Below are 27122 nucleotides of genomic sequence, written 5' to 3' on the forward strand. Positions count from 1 at the left end.
ATTTTAAATTAATTAATATAATAATATTAATAATAATACTGTATAGTATAACAACAAAAGGTATGATTTTTTCGCACGTTCACCGATCACAACAAATGGATCAGCTTGGCTATACGATGAGGAGCACATGTCACAATGTGATGTGGCGAATATTGTAATTTGATTGGCTAGATATCTAACCTAGGTCCAATAATAACAAAGATATTTATATTTTAGTTTACTCTGTAGCAATGTTAGTATACTTATAGGTATACGGGGGTCACGACTTAAAGTTCAGTGAACTTACTGTGACCTCCATCCACTCGCATTTAATATATGTTGTTGTGTAAATTATATGGTGTCAGATGAAATCGGTCGCGTTTGAAATCGGTCGCGATAAAATCAACTTTCGGTATTTTGTATGGCGCGCCGAGAGCTATACGTTTAATAATATCGGTCGCGTTTGAAATCGGTCGCGCTTTTTTGCATGGGACGCACTAGATACATTTTTAATGAAAACGCTAATTATGTTTTTAGTTAATTTTGAATTTAGAATTTCTAATACTATTAACATTTTGTTTACCTCGATCGTTATTATTTTTTTAGTACAGTAAATATAAATATTTATCTCATTATTTATAAATAATTTGTGTTTTCATTTTATCTTACAGGTGTCAATGAATAATTGTAATGTTTTCGTTTAGAAAATCGTTTTAAAATGTGTTATTACCTCCGCCAAGGAGGTTATGTTTTCACCCCTGTATGTTTGTTTGAGCGTGTGTGTGTTTGTGTGTGTGTCTGTGAACAGCCTGGAGGCCACAGTTTTCATGCGATTCTTACCAAATTTGGCCAGTGATCTATGCCCCAAAAGCTTGGACGAGTTTGATTGTGAGGGGAAAGGTCATAGTTCAAGGTCACAACTAACAAAAAACTATTTTACTGCCTAGAGACCACAGTTTTTATCCAATTCTCACCAAACTTAGCCACAATGATCAATAACACATCATATAATTGTGTTTAAATTTTGAAGGGTCAGGGTCAAAGAAAAAAAATTTTTTTTAAATATATATTTTCCGGGAAAATTTTATGTAGGGGAATTTTACAATAGGCGGAGGTTTGTACTCTCGGAGTACCCTCTAGTTGAATTTTGTTTAAGTTTTTGAAAAGATTAGCATGCCACTGTTTAAAATTTTAAAATTGTTGAATTAAACAAGTAGACGCGCCTATTGCGTATTTTTTAATCACAGTTAATTACGAAACTAGTTCTATACCTGCAAGTGGATACCAGTTTAATGAGGTTTATGCAATAAAGGAAGATGATGTATGACGATGATTTTTACGTTTGATATCCGCCACTCTTACGTGAGCATGGTTTTAGGATAATACTAATAAAATAATATGCCGTTATAAATCTATCTACATTGTACAATGATACTGTAGGCCTAGATGTAAGAATAATAATGGATGGATAATAAAGGTGGGCACAATTCTCAAAGAGGTAATCTTGCACTGATATTTAAACATTTAGATTTACGAACGGCGTGACACTGAGTGGTACTTAATCATTTACATTTATTTAGTGATTATTATAAATGAAGAAATAAAAGATAATTCAAATTTAAAATAGTATCGCCGACGTACAGTATATACGTAAATTATACATAATTTCACCATGGAACTAGGTTTCACAAAAACATGTGCAGGCCTATAGATGTTTCAAACGTATGGTTATATAGTAATAGGCCTATTATACGTCATCTTTACATGTCCATGGACAATGATCGTACGTGTTTTGTCCATGATTTGACACACTAGTGCGTGTTATTTTTAAAAGGGAATCCCCGTCAGCAAAATAACGTGCAGTTAACGTCTGCACGATCATAGAAGGCGCATCCACGATATGGCCTATTTCGAGATTTATTTCAGTAACTCGCCTTTTAACGATCCGCATATATTTTAATCATTTTTTACTAGAAAATATTTTAGGCCTAAACATATACACGTGATTTGCCTCAACAATATTCATTATAGGCCTATACTTAATATTATCCTACATAACGTACGGACATAAATAAAATAGAAATTAAAATAAGGTAATCCAATAGTAAGTTTTTAACGACATGGATATGATATATCTGCCACAGTATGCATAAGTATAAAAATGGATACGCTGGCTTTACAGGCTATATATTGTTTGATTAATAAAAGACACAGACGTACGGTATATTCTCTATATAATATATTAATTACAGTACATAATAAAATAGAGGTAAATTATTATATGCCTAATAAAATATTTAAACGTGTTTAGAAATGGCCATTTAGAAAAGACACAGTCCTTCTTCTCCGAGACCTGTGAAATAAAAAAAAAAAGTAAAATGTATATCCCGCTAGCATGCATCTTGCTCCATACAAAATAGCGCGACCGATTTCAAACGCGACCGCTTTCAAACGTATAGCTCTACAGGGAATAATTTCGCCAGTGTAGCATAGCAAAAAGCTATACAAAACAACCTTTTTGCTACACATTTCTAAAATCAGTTTGATTAGCAATTTTGCTAAACAAAATTTTCAAATGAAATTTTTCCTTGCTCTAGCGGCGCGCCATACAAAATACCGGAAGTTGATTTTATCGCGACCGATTTCATCGTAAACCAATTATATATAGGCCTAGCCTATATATCCTAGGCCTATAGTGAGTGGAAAAAATAAATAAACGAATAGTGTAGGCCTAGGCTAGGCCCTATCTATTCCGAGTGTTGACAAAGTGCGAGGCAGCGAGGCAAGCGAGGCATGCCAAATATTTGTGCGAGGCATCATTTTATCATTTCCAAAAGTGCGAGGCATGCGAGGCATATAGTTTACAATTTCAAAAAGGTGCGAGGCATAGCTTAACGTGCTATTATGCTATATTATAGGCCTAATAATCAATCGATACAAGCGTATCTAAATAGATTCGTGTATACACTCATCATGTTGTTTATTTTTATGTAACGATTGTTTTTTCATTCAAGTCATATCGTGTCAAATTTTACTTTTACAAAAGTGCCCAAACTACGGTTCAAAAATCTGAACGACAGTCTTCAACTTTCGATAAACAATAATTGTTATAGCGACACACTCATCAAATGACTGCAATGTTTGTTGGCATTTCGAGCGTGTTCACTCACATGTCTCTCGAACATAGCAGAGTGAAAATAATATTTTGTCACACCCCTGCGCCTAGATCCGGTAGACCCGAGAGATGGAAAATCCCTCTTTACTATTTAGCAGGTAGCGGAATGATTCAGCCCTCAGCTCAGAGGATTGTGGCGCATTCCCCTCCTATAGCACGTGGTTTCAGCAGCAATGCACAGACTTCTCTCTGAGCGGCGTGCCAAAGACATTTTTGACATTCCATTCTCTAGGAACAACACGTGTACCTCTCTCGCAAATAAGGTGAACAGCGATTGCCAGGACAAGTTCAATAACTGGCGGTGAATAAAAGGTAACTGATATGCCGATCCAATAACATGCCGCAAAGAAAAAAATTGCGACAGAATTCTGGAGCGCGTGTGAAAAAAGACTTACGTCCGACAATTGTAATACTAGGCCTAAAATTAAACTTTAGCTAATATGCTTAGCCCTAACCTAGATAAGAGGCCTATGTAGAAAATAATTTAATCAATTTTGATATAATAATAATTGGTGTAATATTTAATAATGATACACTATTCCTGTTTTAGTAAGCTAGGTATATTACGAACGATTTTTATTTATTGTTGTCCATGTACGTACTAATAAACCTGGCGCTAGTTTCCTTCGCTTGTATTTTTACTCCAAATTTGATAACTAACTTTATCGTGTGAATACCACACCTTAGAAGTATACCTCATGAGTACTTTAATGAAAGAATCACATAAAAAGTAACAAATAAATCCTTAAATTAATGATTTTACAGGCGTGTTTCTCGCACACTGTTCGCGAATTTCACTTATTCAATGTTCAATATTTTTGTTTCTATGGAGCGCCAAAAGAGCAACGATAATAGAGGACTAAAACTCAGTGGAATGCGTCAATTTCTCATGCATTTATTGGTGAAAAACACGTTTCATTTCAATATATTTGTTAATTTGTCAATAAAAATGTTGTAATATGTTACTGCTGATACTGTTCTGTTTTCAACGAATAATAATCGATCCTAAATCAACATCACTACCTAGTCTAGACCTAGGACATCCTACTAAGGATATTATGATGAATTTTTCTATTTTATTCTTTAAAAGGTTAACGAAACCGTGTACATTATCAACAGTAACATTTTTCCTTACTGACAGTGACAAAATCTATTCAAATTGTACTTGATTTTCACCAAATAATGCGTTAAATATAAATGGATTCCACAGAGTTTTTAGCCTCTAATTAATTTTGCTCTTTTGGCGTTCCATAGAAACCAAAATATTGAACATTGAGTGTGCAAAATGCGAGAAAAACAACGTCTGTAAAATCACGAATTTAATGGATTTATTGTTACTTTTATGTGATTTTTCTTCATTAAAGTAGGCCTACTAATTCTAAGCTGTGGTATTCAGGATAAAGTTGGTTAAAATACAAGGCAGGTGCAAAGGGAAACTAGCCTAGCGGGCCTAGGCCTAGGCTACTTCAATTTCGGTGATTTCCTGCCTTGCAATTTTGAGAAATGATAAAATGATGCCTCGCATTTTTTGATGATGGTAAAACGATGCCTCGCATAAATTTCTGACTTGCCTCGCATGCCTTCCCTGCCTCCCGTGCCTCGCACTTTGTTACTACCCTCTATTCCTGGCCCGAATTAGGCCTATTCTATAGGCTAGGCTATCTTTGAAGATAGGGCCTAGGCCTCGTAGGCCTCTAGCTAGGAAGGAGGCCTAGGCCTAGGGCCTATCCCATATAGATAGGGCCTAGCCTAGCCATAGGCTAGGCCTATTAATATTAATAATAATATTTATTAATTAATAAAACAGTCTTTGGCTACTAGTACTACACCATGGTCCATGCATAATCAATGTTACCCCAAGGTAAGCCTATTCATTCATTTAACTTTAAATATATATCAACATATTTTTAGGTTACTTACGATTCCTTTACAAATATCTGCAAACTTGGTAACAGTTTCTGCTTATTATTAACCCCTTTTTTGTACGATCTCTTTCCCAACTTCGACTCTCCTGTGTGGTCTTGGTGTGGTCCGGTGGTGCACTCACTGTGTGGACGATTTATTGCACTACTGATTCAGCGCTCCTCGAATTCGAAGCGATTGGACAATGCACTCTTGATTTTCAGAAGCCGGCCAATCAGATTACATGTTTATAAAGTAGGAAGTACTACTAAAAAGTAAGTTAGTTGCTAGGCCTAGTGTTTTACCTATCCGAAGCGCGGCCGGAAAATGGGCGCGCCTCCTCTACACAACATCGTGTGGTACCTGCTTGCTGGGTGCATGGGGTAGAAAACAGAAACAACCATCATCAAAAAGCTTCTATCTCTACTAGACCTATGCCCTCCTAGCTAGTCATTGGGGAGGAGAAGGAGTCAGTCTGTATTATAAGTAAGTATCGTTACGTTATTCGTGGTTTTATTTTCATTGGATTGAAATCTAGGCCTAGGCCTAGGCCTAGGCCTAGGCTAGCTAGGCCCCTAACTAATACCTATTAGTAATAGGCCTATGTATAGGCCCAGGCCTAGGTAGCTTAGCTAGCCTACCTAGCCTAGAAGAGGCCTAGGCTAGTTAGGCTGGTGTCAGATGAAATCGGTCGCGCTTGAAATTGGTCGCAATAAAAATAAAATCAATATTCCAGTATTTTGTATGGAACGCCGCTAGATACGCTTTTTATCATTAGTTTACGTTATGATATCGGTTGCGTTTTATTTTGGTCGCGCTTTATTTTGGTCACGCTTATTTGTATGGTTCCAGGACGATTCGGCCCTGAGACGATTCGGCCCGGGACTATTCGGCCCACTTTTGGTGGGACGAAACGTCTCACTTTAGACCAAATTCATATTAATTTTTGTTGGTATTTATCAAGTTTTTAAAGGTGTTCAACAATCCGTATTTTATTGATATTGACAATGACAATGTTGATATAATAATAATATATATAATAAATTACTAAAAAAACAGAATTTTATATTCAATTTATTACTTCGAAAACCTTGTTTATTTCGTGCATTCGCCAAGCAACCAACAGAGGACGTAACTTGTTTACATCGTTCGCGTGACTAAAAAATGATCATTTTCGACAATGTTTTCAAAATGTTTGCTTTATTGCATCTTTATTCCTAGTAGTACTACCCTATCGTCTCTCTGAAAATAAAGTTTGGGGAAAAAAGCTTATTTTATGCTTATAAAATGCATATCAAAGCCGATAAATTTAAGTGTGCCGAATCGTCTCAGGGCCGAATCGTCCCGGGCCGAAAAATAAAAAAAAATTAACGATTGATAATAATATTTATTAACCAAATAAAAAATATCCACATAAATAAATTATTAAATAATAATAAGAAATCTAGTTCCTAAAAAATATAGAATAAATCTATACGAAGAAAATATATATCCTGCTACATCTCACTCCGATTTCAATCTCGACCGATATCATCAAAAGTATAGCTGTAGCTGTGCGCCATACAAAATACCTGAAGTTAATTTTATCGCGACCGATTTCAAATGCGACCTATTTCAGACGCGACTGTTTTCATCGTAAACCGTTAGGCCCAGTCTAGGCCTAGTTAGCCTACTAGCCTAGGCCCTCAGGGCCGGGGGGGGGGGGTCACTCTTAAATATTTCCATACGGGGAGGTGCCGCATTTACGGGTATATTTTCGAGGGCCTGGTGAGCACAAGTGTGGGAAAATATGAAGAGTTGGTAGCACAAGTGTGGGAAATGACAGGGTGAAATTAGTAGTTTAAGTCCCTAGCCCGCCCACCCGTGTCAAAATGTCACGATTTATCGCCAAATTTTGCAGGTATTGAAGCATACTGGATGCTATAAGCCCATCGCTAAATACCTTTGAATAGGCCTAGAGTTTTCGCAGTTTTTTTTTTTTTTTTTTATTTTTTTTTATTTTTAGCCACTTAACTTTTTGTGTGTGTTTTGTAAATTGTATTTCATATTTATATTTTTGTATTTTGCCAGTTTTCAAATCACATTTCTGTTTTTTTTAAATGGACAATAAAGTATATATGACTATGACTATGACTATGAAACATCCAGCCTAGGACAAAATCATTCAACTGTGACCACTCTTGATCATTGTCGTCATGCACCCCGCGGATGCGCGATAAACTTTCAAAACACGTTCGTGATTTTTTCATGAACGGTCTCTTTGGCCATGCGCAGATCATGCTGGGAACCAGTACAAATTTTGCGCCCTCTCTGGCGTGGCCTTGTTTCTGCCGTCTTTTTAGAGAACACTGGATTTTGGTAAATGGTAGTTCAAGTCCGTAGTATTTTTCAGTAAAACAGGTAGCGCAAGTGCCTCGTGTCTTGAAGTGGCTGCTGCACCCCCCCGTTTGGTTTATATACAAGTGACCCCCCCGGGCCCTCAGGCCAGGCTAGCCCTAGCCTAGGGCCTAGTACTAGGCTAGCTAGCTAGAATTATTACTCTATGGATTGACAATCGTACGTTTGATCATCATAAACAGTAACGAAGCGTGTTCATCTGTGTATATTGTGTATTGTATACATTTCAAAATAAGTGACACTTTTGTTTACTCTACTCAGTCAACTGCTCTCACAGCATTTATTTGGTCAAATGTATTCTTTGGTTGATATTTTTTTATCCTTTTTTAAAGATGTATTGTCCCTTGAGACACAAAAAATGAAAAAAAAAAAATTTTCTAAATTTAAATTGGCCATATCAAAGTAATATTAAAGTTATTCACTTTAAGTCAAAAATTCGAGGCAAAAACAACAAATTTACGTAATTAACAGGTAAATTAATTTGATTACATTTCTTCTTCTTTCAAACCACGAGTATACATTATGCATGATGCTAATTAGGATTGTTTAGAACTCATCGCGGTTCAGACAGAAGGTTTTTTCACACAGATCGCGAGGAAGGTTTATGATTATGCATACAGAGTAGCCAAACAAGCGCGTTGCATTATGAGATATGTTTTGATCGAAAACTTTGACTGGAAGTCAAAGTTATTTTTTGAACAAAAAAACGTCCATATTTTGGTTCAATTATTTTTTTTCCAACTCATTTTTGGTGAAAGTTAATAACTATTATGATACTTCAAAATGACGCACTTTTTTTTTGAAATATTAAAAAAAAATTTTTTTTTTTAATTAGTCAAAGGGACAATAAATCTGTAATGAAACCATAGAATTGTCTATGGTCATTCCATTCCAGTAATCCGACAACACCCTTCTGTCAGTGATGGTATTTTGTTTAATAATTATTCTTCTAAAATTTGTTATGCTTTTGTACCTCCATGATTAAACATTGCAGTTTGATCCGTCTATATTTTCAAATAACCACGCAAAACAATCTTAATCTTAGACTTATTATTCGTATGTATTTTTATCCTAGTTTATCGAGTCGAGGAGATCGATCAAGTCGAGGAGATCGATCGAGTCGAGCGCGAGGAAGATCGGCGGAGGACCGAGAATCGTTAGAGAGTAAAAAAGCCGAAAGGTCGCGCATGCGCAAATTGATTGACTCCCTAGAAAGTAAAATATACCCACTTGGCTAAAGTGGGTAGTGTTTTTAATTACGTTAATTACGCAAAAATGAATTGGTCAAGCCCTTAAAAACACATCGGGAATGAAAAATTTGGCTTCCGAAGAATCTGAAAACATATGTATAATATTTCTCGAACTTACATATTAGACTAGGCTATGAATGAGGTTGGTGCCACCCGGAGAGGTAGAAATTCTCATGTGACTTTTCTAGACCAGTTTTTTCTGGGGAATCCAAATATATTGGGTAAACGGGCTGTAACCTGAGAACTTTCGCGTGAGGGCGCTTTTTTCAAAATGGCTGCCAGTTACAGTAGACTATGATATCTTGGCAACCACTGGTCATAGAGAGGTGATTTTGGTGTCAAATTGTTCGGAATGTACATGTTCCTATTTGATGTAATAGAACATTTTGTCAGAAAATGGCCGGAAATACCTCTATTGACCTTTGACCTGATATCTAACAGATATCATATCTCCGTAACTACTCGACACAGAAAGTTGTAATTGGTGTCAAACTCTCCAGAATATAGATGTTTATATTCAGACTAATAGAACATTATCTGTAAAAATGACCGGAAATAACGTTACTGACCTTTGACCCAAAATGCAAGACATTTCTCCCATCTGATCACGTTAATCTTGTCAATTAATTCATTTTGTGCCAATTGGAGGTTGACATTCTCATATTATTTTCTGGACCAGTTTTTCATGTGCAATCCGAATATATGAGATAAATAAGCCATAACAAGGCCAAGAATTTAATTCTTTTACTACATACATGCTTCCCTTTAGTGTTTCAAACTGTATGTCGTGTATTAACTTCAAGATCGCTCACATCACTGCAATCTGAAAAGTCTTCATATTCATTATGTGTAAACAGTTCCTGGACATCAGTGGGAATCACTGTCTCAATCCATTTAGGCTCCATTTGTTCGTTCCATCCATTGTGTGTACTGTTGTTGACAAAATCATTAACGTCTGCTGATTGCCATTCTTTAGTAATGAAGTGTGCTCTAAGTATATGAAACTCAAGGGTCTGCTGACATAGTGGCAGTAATTATATATCTGTAATCTTGTTGTGTCTGGAAAACTTTCTGTTGAAGATATCATATCTTGCTTGATTTACACTTTTCCCCTTCACTCCATACAATAGTGAAACATACTCTTCAAATTCCTCATACAACTCTTTTGATGGAACATCTGACACTCCAAGGTTGCAGAATGTGTCAACAAATTTTGCTTTTGATTCCAGAAGCTTCCAGCAGGTACGTTTTCCTTTCCGAAAGAAAGCGGAGTTATAATCGTTACCTGTGAAAGCATGGAATCCAATAAGGGATGATTTCTGCGCTTTTGTTAAATCAATGTCACTCAATTTCAGTACCTTTCAGTATTTCCCAGTGTTTGTATCAATAATTACCCTCTGCCCAATATCTATGAAATGAGATAGTGCAATGACTGGAATATCAATGTCTCCAGAATGGGAACGAATTATTGCTACGCCTTGATTGTTATTTGTTAAAGCATGCTTTGCATGCAGGATGACATTCGTGTATGCTTCTTCTTCCGGCTACTATTAAGCTCCGGAACCAATACAACATCTCAGTTAGTAACGTAGATGTATTCTTTGTACGATGAAAAGTAGATAACATCACTCCTCATATCTGTTAGAATGCTTTCTTTCTTTGACACTAGTACACAGCGAATAAGCTCAATCAATTTGGTCTTGTTCTCGCCGTTGACAAGGAAATTGTTGAAATCACGGGCCAACTTTGATATTATTGAGCTTACAATTACTTTTGGTGCAATACCGCGTATGTTTCTCTCAACAGACTTAATGTTTTTTGGCAGGTATGCATCGGTAACAATATCAACACGCTTGTATCCTTTAGGGATGCTGTTGAAAACCTTTGCTACAAGATCCTCGTACGTATCAGGGTAAGATGTAAATGTTCTGATTAATACCATTAAGTCAACAACATAGGCAATGACAATAGCTTTGCTGGCAGTGCCCGACCAGGATCTATAACATCTGTTGAACTTTTGATGAGAATTTCCATTAGGACACTTTTCTGAGTTGTTCGTCTTGTCCCATCTGCATTAGCAAGGCTTAGCGGACAGGGGTAAATGGATACTCAAAGGCTTTCTTAAAGTCAATTATTCTACCATGCTTTGTTGAGGTGGCAAGAAGCTTTCCTAAAACATCCCGATTAGCTTATATTACCGTATATTTCGGTGTATAAGTCGCACTTTTGACACGCAAATTTGACCTCTAAATTAAGGGTGCGTCTTATACACCGAACATAAATGCCTCACCACACAGATTGTACATAGGCCTAGGCTATCGTCACCTCGTTTGCTACTAACTAACGTAACGGCAACCTGCTTCTGCCTAGGCCTAGTTTTCAAGTCATTTTAGCATGATGTTATACTAAATATGATGAAAAGATTTGTTCATTATGGCGCTCCGATAAAATTTCATTTGTAAACGTTTACGTCGTACGATTGGAATAGTATTTATTTATACAGTAGTTATACGCACGATCGCCGTACCCCAAGCGCAAGCCCTTCTTTTGGTGGCACATGGTGTACGGTATTCGACTAGTATATTCTCCAGGTGATTATAGCATGGACCTAGCGTACACACTTCTCGGATACATAGATACTAATCGAATACGATTGTCCATGAATACGTGCGCCCTCTCGAAATGATCGAGCGAGGCTAGCCCACACACGTGCGTGTTACACACACGGTCATGCACTCGATGTTGCGGCGAAACTCATGAATAACAAGTTAGAAAGAACTTGTTGAGGCTGGGCGCGGTCGAGCCTAGGTAAGAAAAAACCTAAATAAAGGACGCCGTTGTAGATATAACAAAATATATTATTACAATAATATTGATTACAATTTAAAAAAACATTGTTTTGATGAAATATAAGGTGCGTCTTATACATCGACGATATAAAAAATACCGATATTTTACTCTCAGTTGGGGGTGCGTCTTATACACAGGTGCGACTTATACACCGAAATATACGGTACTCTTACTTTCCCATTTGCCTTGATTTCGAGTTTCTAACCACTATTCGAAAATAAAGTGAGATGATGTTATGGATCCTGGTCGAGCACTGCGAGAAACAGACGCGGTATTGCACCAAAAGTAATTGTAAGCTCAAAAATATCAAAATTGCCCCGTGATTTTAACAATTTCCTTGCCAACGGCAAAAACAAGACCAGATTGATTGAGCTTATTCGCTGTGTACTAGTGTCAAAGAAAGAAAGCATTCTAACAGATATGAGGAGTGATGTTATCTACTTTTCATCGTACAAAGAATGCATCTACGTTACTAACTGAGATGTTGTATTGGTTCCGGAGCTTAATAGTAGCCAAGAAGAAGCCGACACGAAAGTCATCCTGCATGCAAAGCATGCTTTAACAAATAACAATCAAGGCGTAGTAATAATTCGTTCCCATTCTGGAGACTTTGACATTCCAGTCATTTCACTATCTCATTTCATAGGGTGATGGGCAGAGGGTAATTATTGATACAAACACTGGGAAATACCAAAATGTACTGAAATTGAGTGACATTGATTTAACAAAAGCGCAGAAATCATCCCTTATTGGATTCCATGCTTTCACATGTAACGAGTATAACTCCGCTTTCGTTCGGAAAGGAAAACGTACCTGCTGGAAGCTTCTGGAATCCAAAGCAAAATGTGCTGAGACATTCTGCAACCTTGGAGTGTCAGATGTTCCATCAAAAGAGTTGTATGAGGAACTTGAAGAGTATGTTTCACCATTGTATGGAGTGAAGGGGAAAAGTGTAAATCAAGCAAGATATGATATCTTCAACAGAAAGTTTTCCAGACACATCAAGATTACAGATATATCATTACTGCCACTATGTCAGCAGACCCTTGAGTTTCATATACTTAGAGCAAACTTCATTACTAAAGAATGGCAATCAGCAGACGTCAATGATTTTGTCAACAACAGTACACACAATGGATGGAACGAACAAATGGAGCCTAAATGGATTGAGACAGTGATGCCCACTGATGTCCAGGAACTGTTTACACATAATGAATATGAAGACTTTTCAGATTGCAGTGATGTGAGCGATCTTGAAGATTAATACACGACATACAGACTGAAACACTAAAGGGAAGCATGTATGTAGTAAAAGAATTAAATTCTTGGCCTTGTTATGGCTTATTTATCTCATATTACTCGGATTGCACATGAAAAACTGGTCAAGAAAATAATATGAGAATGTCAACCTCCAATTGGCACAAAATGAATTAATTGACAGGATTAACGTGATCAGATAGGAGAAATGTCTTGCATTTTGGGTCAAAGGTCAGTAACGTTATTTCCGGTCATTTTTACAGATAATGTTCTATTAGTTTGAATATAAACATCTATATTCTGGAGAGTTTGACACCAATTACAACTTTCTGTGTCCAGTAGTTACGGAGATATGATATCTGTTAGATATTGGGTCAAAGGTCAATAGAGGTATTTCCGGCCATTTTCTGACAAAATTTTCTATTACATCAAATAGGAACATGTACATTCCAAACAATTTGACACCAAAATCAACTCTCTATGACCAGTGGTTGCCAAGATATCATAGTCTACTGTAACTGGCAGCCATTTTGAAAAAAGCGCCCTCACGCGAAAGTTCTCAGGTTACAGCCCGTTTACCCAATATATTTGGATTCCCCAGAAAAAACTGGTCTAGAAAAGTTATATGAGAATTTCTACCTCTCCGGGTGGCACCTACCTCATTCATAGCCTAGTCTATATGTTTTAAAGATTTTTTGAAAACGCATCGTTTTTTTCAATTTACAGGCAAATGAATAGGAAAAAAGGTTGAGGTAATTGCAAACATTGACTTAGTAGTAATCCAATGTGCATCATGCATCCATAAGTATTGAATCAACTCAATATAAATAATGTATAAATACTGTAGGCTTAACATTAACATTAACTCATAAAATACTGCTAATGTATCACAATTGTTTGGGTCCAGCCCTAAATATGACATGAATTTGTTGGTTTTTTTTTTACATTTGTGGGCGAAAATTTATCATTTTTTTACATTTGTGGGCATTATCACATTTGTGGTCGATGATCATTTTCACATTTGTGGGCGCTCTTTATTACATTTGTGGGTGATGTGTTTTTACATTTGTGGTTGATGTGTTTTTACATTTTTGGTTGATGTGTTTTTACATTTGTGGTTGTTTCCATATTTGTGGGTGATGCATTTTCACATTTGTGGTTGTTTTCCCATTTGTGGGTGATGCGTTTTTACATTTGTGGTAGTTTTCACATTTGTGGGTTCAAATGTGATTTGTGGGTTCAAATGTGATTTGTGGGTTTAACAGCCCAAATGATTTAAAACCCTATGTATGTTAAAAAAGTAATTTGTTGCAAAATTTTAAACAAACAATTTCTGAAACCTCCAAGCTCAATTTCTATATTTTTAACAAACTTCAAGAAAATGACACAAAACCTGTGATTGACACTTCATGGTATGTAAGTTGATTAGTATACAGCTGTTGATTCCTATTACAGTATTCCAAGATATCAATTGATCATAAGAATTTGATTATCATTATGATTACTGTAATAACAAAGTTTCTTTAAATGTAGGACTATTTGTAAATAAATGCCATTATTAAATTTGATGTTTATTATTACCGGTATGTACATACTAACTAGTTTATACTTAATTTGGATAAAAGGAGAGGATGTATCAAACAAGATAGCACATACAACTTTGATTTTACAGTGTTGTATTGGTGTATGTAGTATTGCTTCCATGTTTTGAAGGAAGTCCGTTTTAATAGGAAAGACAGTTTCCTTTTACAGTAGCATTTTTCTGTTTATCAATTCAGTTTTTTAAAGGCCCTGACTCTTTAGCAGCAGCAGTATTAATTAAAGTAGTAATACGGGTAAGTAAAGTTAACTGATAATGCTGCTGATAATAATATAATACTATGACTATATTTCAATTTGCTTTATTATAAACCTCCAGAAATACTTGAATAAAAAATAAGGATTTCAGTGGCTCAATGGCTAAACCCATTAGTTGTAGCCCCAATGCAACTACCCAGCATTGGAGGTCCCTCGTCGGGGAGCCTAGCCCCCACGTCGGGGAACGCGAGTACTTTTCGTTGGGGAATATAATATAAAGTAAAAATCATTCGCGTTCACTTCGTAGCTTCAGCGACTAGAAAACCGCGAAGTTCCATTTTTGTTAAGTACGTCGGAGGGCTAATTACACTTTATTATGCATGCATTATTGCCAGCGATCTAATAAACAATAGGTATGCACTTGTCTGGCGGTGTCCCTTTGTACGAATCGTTTAACATTGGGCCCGGCCCATTGCGGTTTACGCGGGATATCATGTTCCACCCAGCGACCAGAATGTGTACTGTAGTTACTTTCCAGGCGCAGTTTACTGACGCGTTACGTCGTGTACTGTGTATCGACAGCAAAATGGTACGAATTATCTTTGCGATCTATTTTATTGTTCGTATGTTCAATTTTTTAATTTACGATTACCGTGGGGTGCCTGAACCTGAAATAGACGTTTTTCACTGTAGGCTCGGCCTACATTACTAAACAAAGAACATGCCGTTTTCGTTTAGCCAACATCTTATTATAGCTATAAGTTATTACATTTCCAATGTCCTGTATGTTATGAACTGCTCGTACATCGAAATTCCAGATTCACATCTGGGAAATAAACTGATTTCCCCGACGGAAAATGGTCTACACTTGTGGACGTATTCCCCTCCAAATAAAAGGTAAAATAGTCCAGGGGCTTATGTCATTTTGTAGGCTTTTGATGTTAATTGTCGGCACCAACGTTTTTCTGACTCAGAATTTTCCGCTGAAAAAGAAAAACTTTGGTGCCATTTTTTTCGACCATGGCAAGTGGTCGCCATTTTGATTTTCAAGATGATGAACTAACTTTAACAAAACTGATCGTGTGTGGTATCATTGGAAAGGGTGTTAAATACTGATCATTTATTTCCATTACACCCATACCCCAAATGCATAGCAACAGAGATAATCGCAATTACATATGTCATGTGACCAAAATGAGGTCAAAGGTCAAATTTCGACAACTTATAAATACCATTGTGTTTGGTATCAACGGAAAGCTTTTTTTATACTCTAGTACAGCTGTACATATAGTTTTACATTCATCACACCATTTTCTAGAAAGTTTGAATTTTGTCTATAAGTAATATAGCTATACACCTTATTTTAAAGTGAGTTTATTACTGTAATGTGTTAAAGCCCTACGACCTAAGTTTTTTCCACCTAACTTAAGGTCACAAACTACATTTTATGTAAAAATAAATACTATATGATCCTATTTCGATAACTTTTTTCCTCTTTAAACTGTTCAAAATGTGAAAAATAAGTTGATTCTAATAATTTAATCGGCCCGCTAAATCCCACAAGACATTGATATTTTCGTGTTGATATGGATGCACGGCCAGTTTCGGTCGGCGATCATGAAAACAAATAAGAGAACCATAACTTTTCTGCAAAAATACCAGGTCTTCCCCAATTTGTATTAACGGATTCTGCCAAAAAAGGAAAGAAAATTATTCCAGTAATGAGACAACGTCATGCTAAGCATATAGCAAGCGTACGATGTTCGTACGTTACCAATATCTTTTAATCATAATTAACCTTAGAACGTACATTTAAGACAAGAAATGACCTGGTTTAATGTTTTTAAAATTATATATATATACATTATTTTTACAAAACGACAACAATTGCAGGTCTTGGGGATTTAACAAAAATTGAATACGTTTATATTTGTTTCGTAAACATACAAAATGACTATCAGATGTATTGTATTTAATGAAGCCTACAGTATGTCACCATGTATAGTCAGGGCCGGGCGGACACAGGGTGTTGCAACACCCTTAATTTCATACTAAATGGGTTTTTTTGGCCAATAAATTAAAATTTAGATCCCATTTCATCATATATAAGAGCCTATATGTAAATTGACATACCGCAGCGTACAATTAACCAGCAGTCAACAATACCGCGCACAGATATATATGTAGATAATTATGTTTGTTACAGTAACATGCTCAGAATGAATTTCTGCCTGTTTAGAATGCTTGTGCGAAGGTATATCTTCATTGCCCATGCCCGTAATATTGGACCAAAATTCCGTAATAATTATGGACGTTCCGAACTTTGAAATAACAGTGTTAAAATTGCTTCTTTCTGCAAATTTCAATATTTCCTTTTCTGGAGTGTGGTTTAAGTGACACTGTTGTACAGTTTATAGTAGATAAATGAAATTTATTTTTGGAAATTGTGGTTTTACTTTTACTTATTTAGCATTTATTTAAAAATATTTTTTATCTAACTTGTTTATAAATCCTATAGTCGTGTAGTGTGTGTTACCGGCGGAAAAAATATATGGTATACGATCAGTGTTGCTGTTTGCTACTGTAGCCCGATATCGAGTGTCATTTCCGGCGGTGAACTAGAGGTGCCATTTATCATGAATTTTACGTGCGAGAGTACCATTTCCGGCCATCTAGGGGTGTCATTTAACCATGGGGGCCTGTGGCGCAAATGCTCAGTACCGACAGCCATGGATTCTTTGGCAACCCCATTTAAATGGTCCTGCGACCGCCCCTGATAGTACTTCAGAACTACCAGTGGATATATCAAATATACCAAGATAATAACATTTCCATATCTGACGTGACCATGTCCAAACTGACATTCATTATTGTGTATTGGGTACACTTAGCTAACCTGATCAAAGTTCAACATCGCTTTCCTCTGAATCAGAGGTGGTAGATGGGTCAGTGTTTTCACATATTAATTTTTGTTTTATCTTTATACTGGGTGACCTCTTCAGTCAAAGACTGATCTCCCAGAGGGCCCAGTTGGTGATCAGTGGCTGTGATGTACTAATACACCGGGGTAACCCCCTACTCGTCTCGAAAGATGTACTAGGTTCTTTAAAGTGCACACGAGCAAGTTGTGTACACTGGACCTACGGTTTATAGTCCTTATCCGAGAAGACTCGTTCTACCACCAGAACCATAGAGTGAGTGAGCCTCGAACCCCTGCCGATGTTATGGCTACGTGATTACGGTTCCACTGTCTTAACCGCTCGGCCACTCACTCACTAAAAATTTAGCAGTAGCAAACAGCAATACTGATCGTATACCGCATATTTTTTCCGCCGGTAACACACACTACGCGACTATGGAATAAAAACAAGTTAGATAAAAAATATTTTGCAATAAATGCTAAATAAGTCAATAAAACCACAATTTTCAAAAACAAATTTCATTTATCCACTATAAACTGTACAACAGTGTTGCTTAAACCACACTCCAGAAAAGAAAATATTGAAATTTGCAGAAAGAAGCAATTTTATTTTATTTATTTTATTTTATTTCAACCACATCCAACAGCGAAAAATCGCCAATTACAGGATGCCTTAAAACTCTTAAGATATAAATATAGAATTAAAAGCACATAAAAATACAAAACATGAAACATACAAAATGGCAAACTTAAATCGATTTAAGAACTTTAGACTTAAATTTGGACAAAGTGTCCAAAAAAATATTGATAGTCTTATCTTAAAAAGCTTGGATAATCTTGAATGAAACCATTTTTGGTTACGTTGACTCGACAACAGGCAAGGGAATATAAGTCGGTGTTGCGAGAGTTTGGTCGATTAATTTTGAGAGAAAAAAAAAATAAAATATTGCATTTAAAAAGGGAGTTGAAGCATTAACACTGTTATTTCAAAGTTGGGAACGTCCATAATTATTACAGAATTTTGGCCCAATGACATGACATGGGAAATGAAGATATACCTTCGCTTGATGCACAAGCAATCTAAACAGTCAGAAATTCATTCTGAGCATGTTCACAAAGATAATTATCTAAATATATATCTGTGCACGGTATTGTTGACTGCTGATTAATTGTACGCTGCGGTCTGTCAATTTACATAAAAGTTATGATTCTCTTATTTGTTTTCATGATCGCCAACCGAAACTGGCCGTGCATCCATATCAACACGAAAATATCAATGCCTTGTGGGATTTAGCGGGCCGATTAAATTATTAGAATCAACTTATTTTTCACATTTTGAACAGTTTAAAGATGAAAAAAGTTATCGAAATAGGATCATATAGTATTTATTTTTACATAAAATGCAGCCTGCCCACATTGCGGGCAGCCTGCCCACATTGCGGGCAGCCTCAACATTGTGGCGGACGCTCTGTCCCGACAAACACTGTGTCCTACGGAATGGCGCCTTCTACCCAGCATTGCCACACTGATATTCGACTACTTCGGGCGGCCTCATATAGATCTGTTTGCGACGTCAGACAACACACAGCTCCCGATCTTCTGCACAAGGTTTCGGGGTGCGTGGGCGGTGGATGCCCTATCCATACCGTGGGACGGACTATGGGCTTATGCGTTTCCACCGATTTCACTAATACCAACTGTTCTGATGCACATTCAGCGCCATCCTTGCCGGGTCCTTCTGATCGCCCCGGGCTGGGCTTGTCAAGCGTGGTATCCACTGCTTCTCGACCTGCTCTACGATCATCCCCTGCGTCTTCCAGTTCGAGAGGATCTGCTGACGCAGGGCCGAGCTCTGTTCTCACTGCAGAACCTACAATCACTGCGCCTGACTGTATGGCCATTGTCAGGGATCAGCTCCGAGACTCAGGCATTCCCTGTTGGGACGTCAATGTCGTCCTAGCCGCTCATATGCATCCCCCCTTCGAGCCCCTAGTAGGGCATCGCTTTACAACCTGTCTCTCAAAACTGCCTTTTTACTTGCACTAGCCTCGTGCAAACGCAGGGGTGAACTGCACGCGCTCTCTCTGGAGCCAGGGCACATCAGGTTTGAACGGGATGGCGCTCAGCTAGTGTTCAGGAAAGATTTCCTTGCAAAATCTCAGACATTGAACTTCTCGCCACCGACTGTGTTTATTCCCACCATTGCTGCATTTTCGGGGATTAAGGAAGACAGACTTTGGTGCCCAGTGTGGGCACTAAAATTCTATATCAAATGCACAGAGTTCGTACGTGTCTCAGCGTCACATCTGTTCATTTCAACAGTTTCACCCTTCTGACCTGCTGCTCGGTCGACGATTGCAAACTGGGTCGTGGCACACATCCGGGCTGGCTGCGACTCCTCAGATATGCCTCCGGCACATATGTACCAAGTGCGTGGCATAGCTGCTTCATGGCCGCTGTTTGCTGAAAGCGAGCAGCATGGTGGCGATCACAGTCTACTTTCACATCCCACTACCTGTCGAATACTTCCGCAAACCAGGCTTCTGTGGCAGCTTCAGTCCTGAAGCCAAGACACTAGGTATGTATGTGAACTTACCTTGCCTCCCGCCACCGACTAGATACTAGTCCGGTGCTACACTGGCTAATGTTGGTTTATCCAGGTAAGCTAGGCACGATATAGACTACACAAACCAACAGTGGTGTTGGTACAGTAGTCTACGAGTGCCGCTTACCTGGATAAACGCCCTCCCTCCCTCGAAATGACGACGATGTTAAGTGGGTGTGTCCCACTTGAGGGCGTCCTGGTGGCGGACTGATCCATTATCCGACGGGGGTGTAAAAAAAGAAAATTTTATTAATGTTCTTCTTTTCGTAATGTTTACATCTCGTTGGAGAGAGAGGCTAATGTTGGTTTATCTAGGTAAGCGGCACTCATAGACTACCAACACCACTGTTGGTTTGTGTAATTTCAGTTTACTTGTTACTTTATCTTAATACTGCTCGCCGGCTTTTTAAAAATTATCTCCCATCTTTTAACACCTAATAGCAGATCTGAAAATAATATCATTTTTGTTGTCTATTACATGTGATTAGCTTACCTGGATGAACCAACATAGGCCTTTCCCCCTTTCAGGGGATAACATAACCTGAAAAGTAAAAATCTTCCCTGAACTCTCCTCCAAGACAGTGGTAATGCCAATGCATACCTCATCATTCCACGAGACGCTTGTAAAGTGGAGACAGCCCGCGAAATTTACCTCGGCATTCGGCAATGCCGAGGTAAATGCCGAGGTCCTGCCAGCTTACCACGGCATTGATTTGCCGAGGCTCTTTTTATTGATTTAGGCCTTGGAGTAAAATCAAGGCTACCACATACACAGCAAATAAATAGTTTTATGCCTATTACAGTTTTTTTTAAATTTACCTTCGTTACAAGTGAATTAAATATATCTTAAAATATTTGTACGTTGGAGTTATTATTAGGCCTAGGCCTACACTGGTTTTATTTTACACACAAGATAGGGCCGGACAGAGAGAGGCGAGGCCAGCGACCGCTCCGGCGTTTACAACAACAACGAACCACGCTCAGCTCTATCGTCGTGTGATGTGAGTTTAGTGAGGCATGACAAATCACATGACTTATTGTTACTTGGCTGAGAGAATGGAAGAGTCCAACTTGTATTGGGGATTGAAAACCGCGTGGTTTGTTTGCGTGGTTATTATTTAGAGAGCAAGCCGCGCCGCAAATGCGCTGTACATTATCAACACAGCTATTTTTAGGTACAGTACAGTTAATGTGTGTGTGATTGAATACTAAAAATAGCTTTGGGGGCTGAACAAAAAAAATGCCGACGTGTTGCCGAGGTGGGCTTCGTTTACGTCGGCATTTTTTTGCCGAGGTCATTTCGTCCCAATTTCGAGGGCTGTGGGGAGGAGGGAGGGTTGTTCATCCAGGTACTGACGTCACAACTATTCCATTAACTCTACCAAATACAGTTTAAAGATCACGATATGTGCACCAGCTTCACTGGAAATACATAATTTCCAGTGAAGATGTCCGCCTCCAATACTAATTAGTAATAAGTAATTTCAGTTTAAATGTTTGATTCATAATATAAAACAAAATAGTGGGTCTATTATAGGCATTGGTGCTTCTACAACATTACTTTTGCCTAGTATTAGTTTTAACAAGAAACTGTAAATAAAAGGAATTGAAAGCATTTATATTATTTAATTTATAGATAGATTAATTTATTAATTAGTTTTTTAAACTGAAAATTTATTCAATATTTTTTTCTTTTAAATTGTTTATATTAATATAAAATAACATGAACATATAATGTGTACTATCCTATAATAGGCAACTGTAGCTTTGTAAGTTGTCAGTATATAATCAAAATACTGTTTCTTTCTAGGATTGAGAAAAATGGAATATGCTGATTGCATACATTATGCCTATGGCGATATGATTCTCTATATATTGAGCGATCAAACTACTCTCATTTATTTCTGTACACTGCAATCATACTGTATAGGTCTACATAACTAACCATGGGAAATTCTTTTCAAAGGGACAATTTAGATGAACAACTTTTACCAATGGATGGAGAGGTAGGTGGTTGTGGAAGTCGAAGATCATCTTACGGTGCAACTGAAGAAGACCAACATTATGGTGTTTGTGATCTTATGCCACCAGAACAATTAACAAAACAATTAATAACACCAGTAAAACACAACCCACCAAAACTTGTAATAATGAAAGATGAGGTACCTGAAATTGAAAATGAGGTCACTCAACAGTTGTCTTATGGAACATTTCCAGAGGATAGGGTGTGCCCTATTGAAGCAGTGTCTGCTGTATCTCTTACTAGTCCTCTTGACAAATTGAATGCACAAGGAAATTGGTCGAATGATGTTACTTCTTGTGATAGCGATGATGGTGTTAAAGGTAGGTTTATAATTAATGAGTTTTCTAGCTTAAAATTGATTTAATCAATAATGATTCCTTTTGATGTATCACTTGCAAAGATAACATTATAAGTACAAAAAGAAATTGCAGTAATAATTAATAGTCATTCATCATACATTATGTAGTCTGATTGGCTTATTTATTAAAATATAAATTATTCACAAAATTGCATAATTATAGTTGGGAATCAATTTGTAAATTATAAACAGTATGAATGTTTTAGTGAATATTGGTAAACTATAAAGTAAATCTACATATGTTGCCAATCTGACAAGATTTAAAAGTATTCTGTAATATTTCTTCTATAGTTATTGTAACTTAGGACCTAAGCTTTCCTACTACAGGTACAACACATGTTTACGATGCTTTACAAAATTTTAAGATTTTGTTTTGTGATAATGAAATATGATTTTTATTTAATACAAAACTAATAGCGGTAATACTGTAACTTTTGCTATAATTTATCCAAGAAATTTATGATGATGACCTGCTGATGGTCCACTATAAAAAGAGTAATAAACCTCCTATAGTAGTAGTATTAATATTATGTGAATTAAATGTTCATATCATTTATTTATTCCATTAGCAATGCCAAAGCTATATTGTATTTTGATAATAGAAAACACCTGTTTTCCCATGAGTTTCAAGATTTGCTTTTCTCAACAGTTACAACACTGTTGCACAGATTGAGACCAAAACAAAACATCCATCCATCAATGTTTATATAATTAATAAATAAAAATGATATTAATTAGAATGCATCATATTTAAACCGTATTATGACTACTACATATTTTTATGCGTATTTTTGAAAGACTATTACTGTAATATTTTAGCACTTCCCCATTTTAAAAATGCATCAACAGTGCTTTTTTCCAAAAACATTATATTTAATTGAAGAATTTATTAATAAATGATTAACAACACCTGATTTGAAAACATAACAATTGTTACTGCTGGGAATATGGTACGGCAGCAGAAACGGTCTTATAAAAAATATACCGTATAACAGTCCAAGTACTTTCACTTGCATTGCACTGATGAAGGGCTAGTGTTGCCCCTTATTGTCAGGATCTTTTTTTTTTTTTGGTTATCCGCACTTGGCGAATAACCCCTTGTTTTTGTCAGGATCTGTTTTTTTTCCTATCTCATTCTTCTTTCTTTCCCAGAATTTTCACGTGTATCTCTAATTCTTATCAACATAACATTGTATAACTTCATCAGGGAAGTTTTATGACTTTAGAGTCGCGCAGCGTAAGTTACGCGCAATTCTATGAATTTCGCGTATTTAACATAGATCGAAAACCATATAAATTATACTGTCAAATTATAGAAACAGTGCTCATATTTGGAACATTGATTGAATTGATTGAAATATATATTTATACTGGGTAACCTCTTCAGTCAAAGACTGGTCTCCCAGAGGGCCCAGTTGGTGATCAGTGGCTGTGATGTACTAACACACCGGGGTAACCCCCTACTCGTCTCGAAAGATGTACTAGGTTCTTTAAAGTGCACACGAGCTAGATGTGTACACTGGACCTACGGTTTATAGTCCTTATCCGAGAAGACTCGTTCTACCACCAGAACCATGGAGTGAGTGAGCCTCGAACCCATGCCGATGTTATGGCTACGTAATTACGGTTCCACTGTCTTAACCGCTCGGCCACTCACTCATAATCGCGTCGAGCATAGCATAAATAGCATAAATTAATCAACTAAACTATTTGACTATGCATACATAGCGCCCTCATTTGGTATTCGTCCTCTATGTGATGAAAGACTTTTTGTGATTAGTCAATACTCACGGCGGTAGTAATCTGGTACATGCAGCGCGCTAAACATCCGGTTATTCAGCTCGAAAAAGACAAATTATTATTTATTCGGCCTACAGTACCTGATAATTATATTATTATTATTAATGTAGGCTTATTGATTAATGTAGGCTTATTTATCTCTTTATTTTCACTCCCAATAAATGAGGGTGCATTCTGGCTACTATTGTTTTTATTACATGAAATAGAAAAAGAGCACAACAGTCGGAAATACATACACGCTGTATATTTATCTCGATCTTTTGTGGATATTATGGTATATATTCCAATATATACCATGCATTTCTTCACCATTTCCGCTGCCTTCAAAATATACTATTTTGTTTACCTATGACAGAAAGGTTTGTTGTTCATATGTGGAATAACAGCTAAAATGTAATGGTGGACCGCAAATATTACATTATTTGCTATACATCATTAACAAAAAACGCACTCAAACGAATACAACTTTTTGGATGGGATTTGAGAGATTATTTAGCCTAGCTATCCCTCCCCCAATCTGTACTTTTGACGAAACACATTTTGGGTAATGAAAGCTAACTTTTTAACAGTTCTCTCACAAAGTAGTTTCCATTAGGAAAACGAGGCCTATTTAACGTGAGCTTTTAGTACCCCGGCTAACCCGGGGTACTATAATTGCCTGTAATTGTTTTGACCCTGATCAGTCTTGTTGATGGGTAATTAACAGAACAGTGGCCATCAATCATGCAGGAAAGTATCTGGGTACTAAAAGAGGCCAAGCCCACTTTGTTTGCCAACAGCCAATCACCGACAGCATCAGGTTTCAGTTACAGCATGTTTTAATGATTAGGTAATAGTTTGATTTCATGAGATAAATGATAGCCTTTTCACGCCTTATAATTATTTAAGTAAGCCTTTATTTCCATGTTTCCTTTTTGATTTTGTACATTTTAACAACATTGTATGGGGAGCTACAAAGTTCAACCTTAGTTTGAGTAGTCAAGCGATCAACCAATTACAATTGAATAATTTTAATTTTATTAATTTACCAATGAAATACATAGCCTACTACAAATTGATTCTGAAATAAACTGGGATGGTGCGATGAGATTTGGTAGGGATGTCAAGAGGTACACCATCACATCAGACTCGGGCTGAGGTATAGGCAGGGAGTTGTTATTAATAACAACTCCCTGGTATAGGTAGGCCTACAATTTTTGAGAATATGAGCTGGAAATTCAAATAAAATAATGTAGCCGTAGGGGGTGGTACCCATACGCTTCCCAAAAAGTGTTTGCGCTATATTAGTATAGGACCAGATATATGAATTAATTAATAATACTAAACAATCTAAAAAATAAATCTTTTTATTTAAAAAAATGTAATTGAATGAATGTTAATAAACATAAACGAAACCCATATAAATAACAATCTTTTTTATTGTGTAATAACAAGTTGATGTTATACGATATTATAATAGAGGGATTATGCCTCATTTTAGTTGTTTATGTTATTCTAAGAAAACTGCACATAGGCCTACATACATTATGTTCACTTTAGCACTCTAGTATTTTAAAACATTGATGACTAGCAATTATACACGCCCGGGCGGGTTTCCTATGTAGATTTAAAACTTCACAGTACATTCCCGATCATTTGATAACTCATTATCCAGATGCCCTAAAATGCACCCACCTCCCCAACACACACCCGCACTCGGGGATTTTTTAACTTATAATGTTAAACTTCCTGGTACAAATTCTATTGCAAACCCCGGCTCTATGACGGTTTTCAAATGCAGTTAAAACATACCCCCAGTTCACATTACTCATGTGGTCATTGATACTAACCCCAGCAAATCACTAAGCCTCCAACCCATCTAACCTCTGCACACTGTGATTTTTTAAAATATAGTTTGAAACCTTCCCAGTACAATTGTGGTCATACAATCACGAAATATTGTGCTACCTACATTTGAGAAAGTGTGCAATCCATTAAAAAAATTGTGCTCCTCTTTGAGAAATTGTGCAATATGCAACATTCAGGAAATTATGCTACCTTTTTGAGAAATAATTGTGCTAACCATTCGGGAAATTGTGCTACCTCTTTGAGAAATTGTGCTACCTCTTTGAGAAATTGTGCTAACCATTCGGGAAATTGTGCTACCTCTTTGAGAAATTGTGCTAACCATTCGAGAAATTGTGCTACCCATTCGTGAAATTGTGCTACCTCTTTGAGAAATTGTGCTAATCATTCGGGAAATTGTGCTACCTCTTTGAGAAATTGTGCAATCCATTCCGGAAATTGTGCTACCTCTTTGAGAAATTATGCAATCCATTCGGGAGATTTTGTGCTACCTCTTTGAGAAATTGTGCTAACCATTCGGGAAACTGTGCTACCTCTTTGAGAAATTGTACTAATCATTCGGGAAATTATGCTACCTCTTTGAGAAATTGTGCTAACCATTCGGGAAATTGTGCTACCTCTTTGAGAAATTGTGCAATCCCTTCCGGAAGTTGTGCTACCTCTTTGAGAAATTGTACGTACGGTATACCTATTTGAGAAATTGTGCTATCTTTTTCACATTTTTTCATCCCCTTCATAATCCATATTCCTATATCTTACCATGCACCAACTCATATTCCAAATGTTAAAGGATACAAGATATACTGTGACGGGATTTAATATATGTGCCAACAATATTTTATCGCATTATGCAGATTCACATTTTTAGTCGCGTGGACGCGACTCTATAGTTCACTATGTCGGTCGGTCTGTCGGTCTGTCTGTCTGTCGGTCCGGTATCACTATGCATGTTATCGCTTTCTGA

The 27122-nt window shown here is 36.9% G+C and overlaps 2 protein-coding genes across 2 annotated transcripts in view; one reads left to right on the forward strand and one right to left on the reverse strand.

Moving 5' to 3' along the window:
* Positions 1-5215, reverse strand: part of LOC140040751 (kinetochore protein Spc24-like) — a 28695-nt gene extending 23480 nt beyond the window's left edge. Inside the window, exon 1 of the mRNA XM_072086914.1 lies at positions 5075-5215. The gene's annotated coding sequence lies outside the window, so the exon portion shown is untranslated. The remainder of the gene's footprint in view (positions 1-5074) is intronic.
* A 141-nt stretch (positions 5216-5356) lies between these two features.
* LOC140040748 (phospholipase D1-like) overlaps positions 5357-27122 on the forward strand; it is a 77725-nt gene continuing 55959 nt past the window's right edge. Inside the window, exons 1-2 of the mRNA XM_072086911.1 lie at positions 5357-5542; positions 22099-22475. Coding sequence (XP_071943012.1) covers positions 22127-22475 — 349 coding nt within the window. The 5' untranslated portion in view covers positions 5357-5542; positions 22099-22126. The remainder of the gene's footprint in view (positions 5543-22098; positions 22476-27122) is intronic.

The sequence above is a fragment of the Antedon mediterranea genome, chromosome 2 (assembly GCF_964355755.1).
Source record: "Antedon mediterranea chromosome 2, ecAntMedi1.1, whole genome shotgun sequence".
Taxonomy (NCBI): Eukaryota; Metazoa; Echinodermata; class Crinoidea; order Comatulida; family Antedonidae; genus Antedon; species Antedon mediterranea.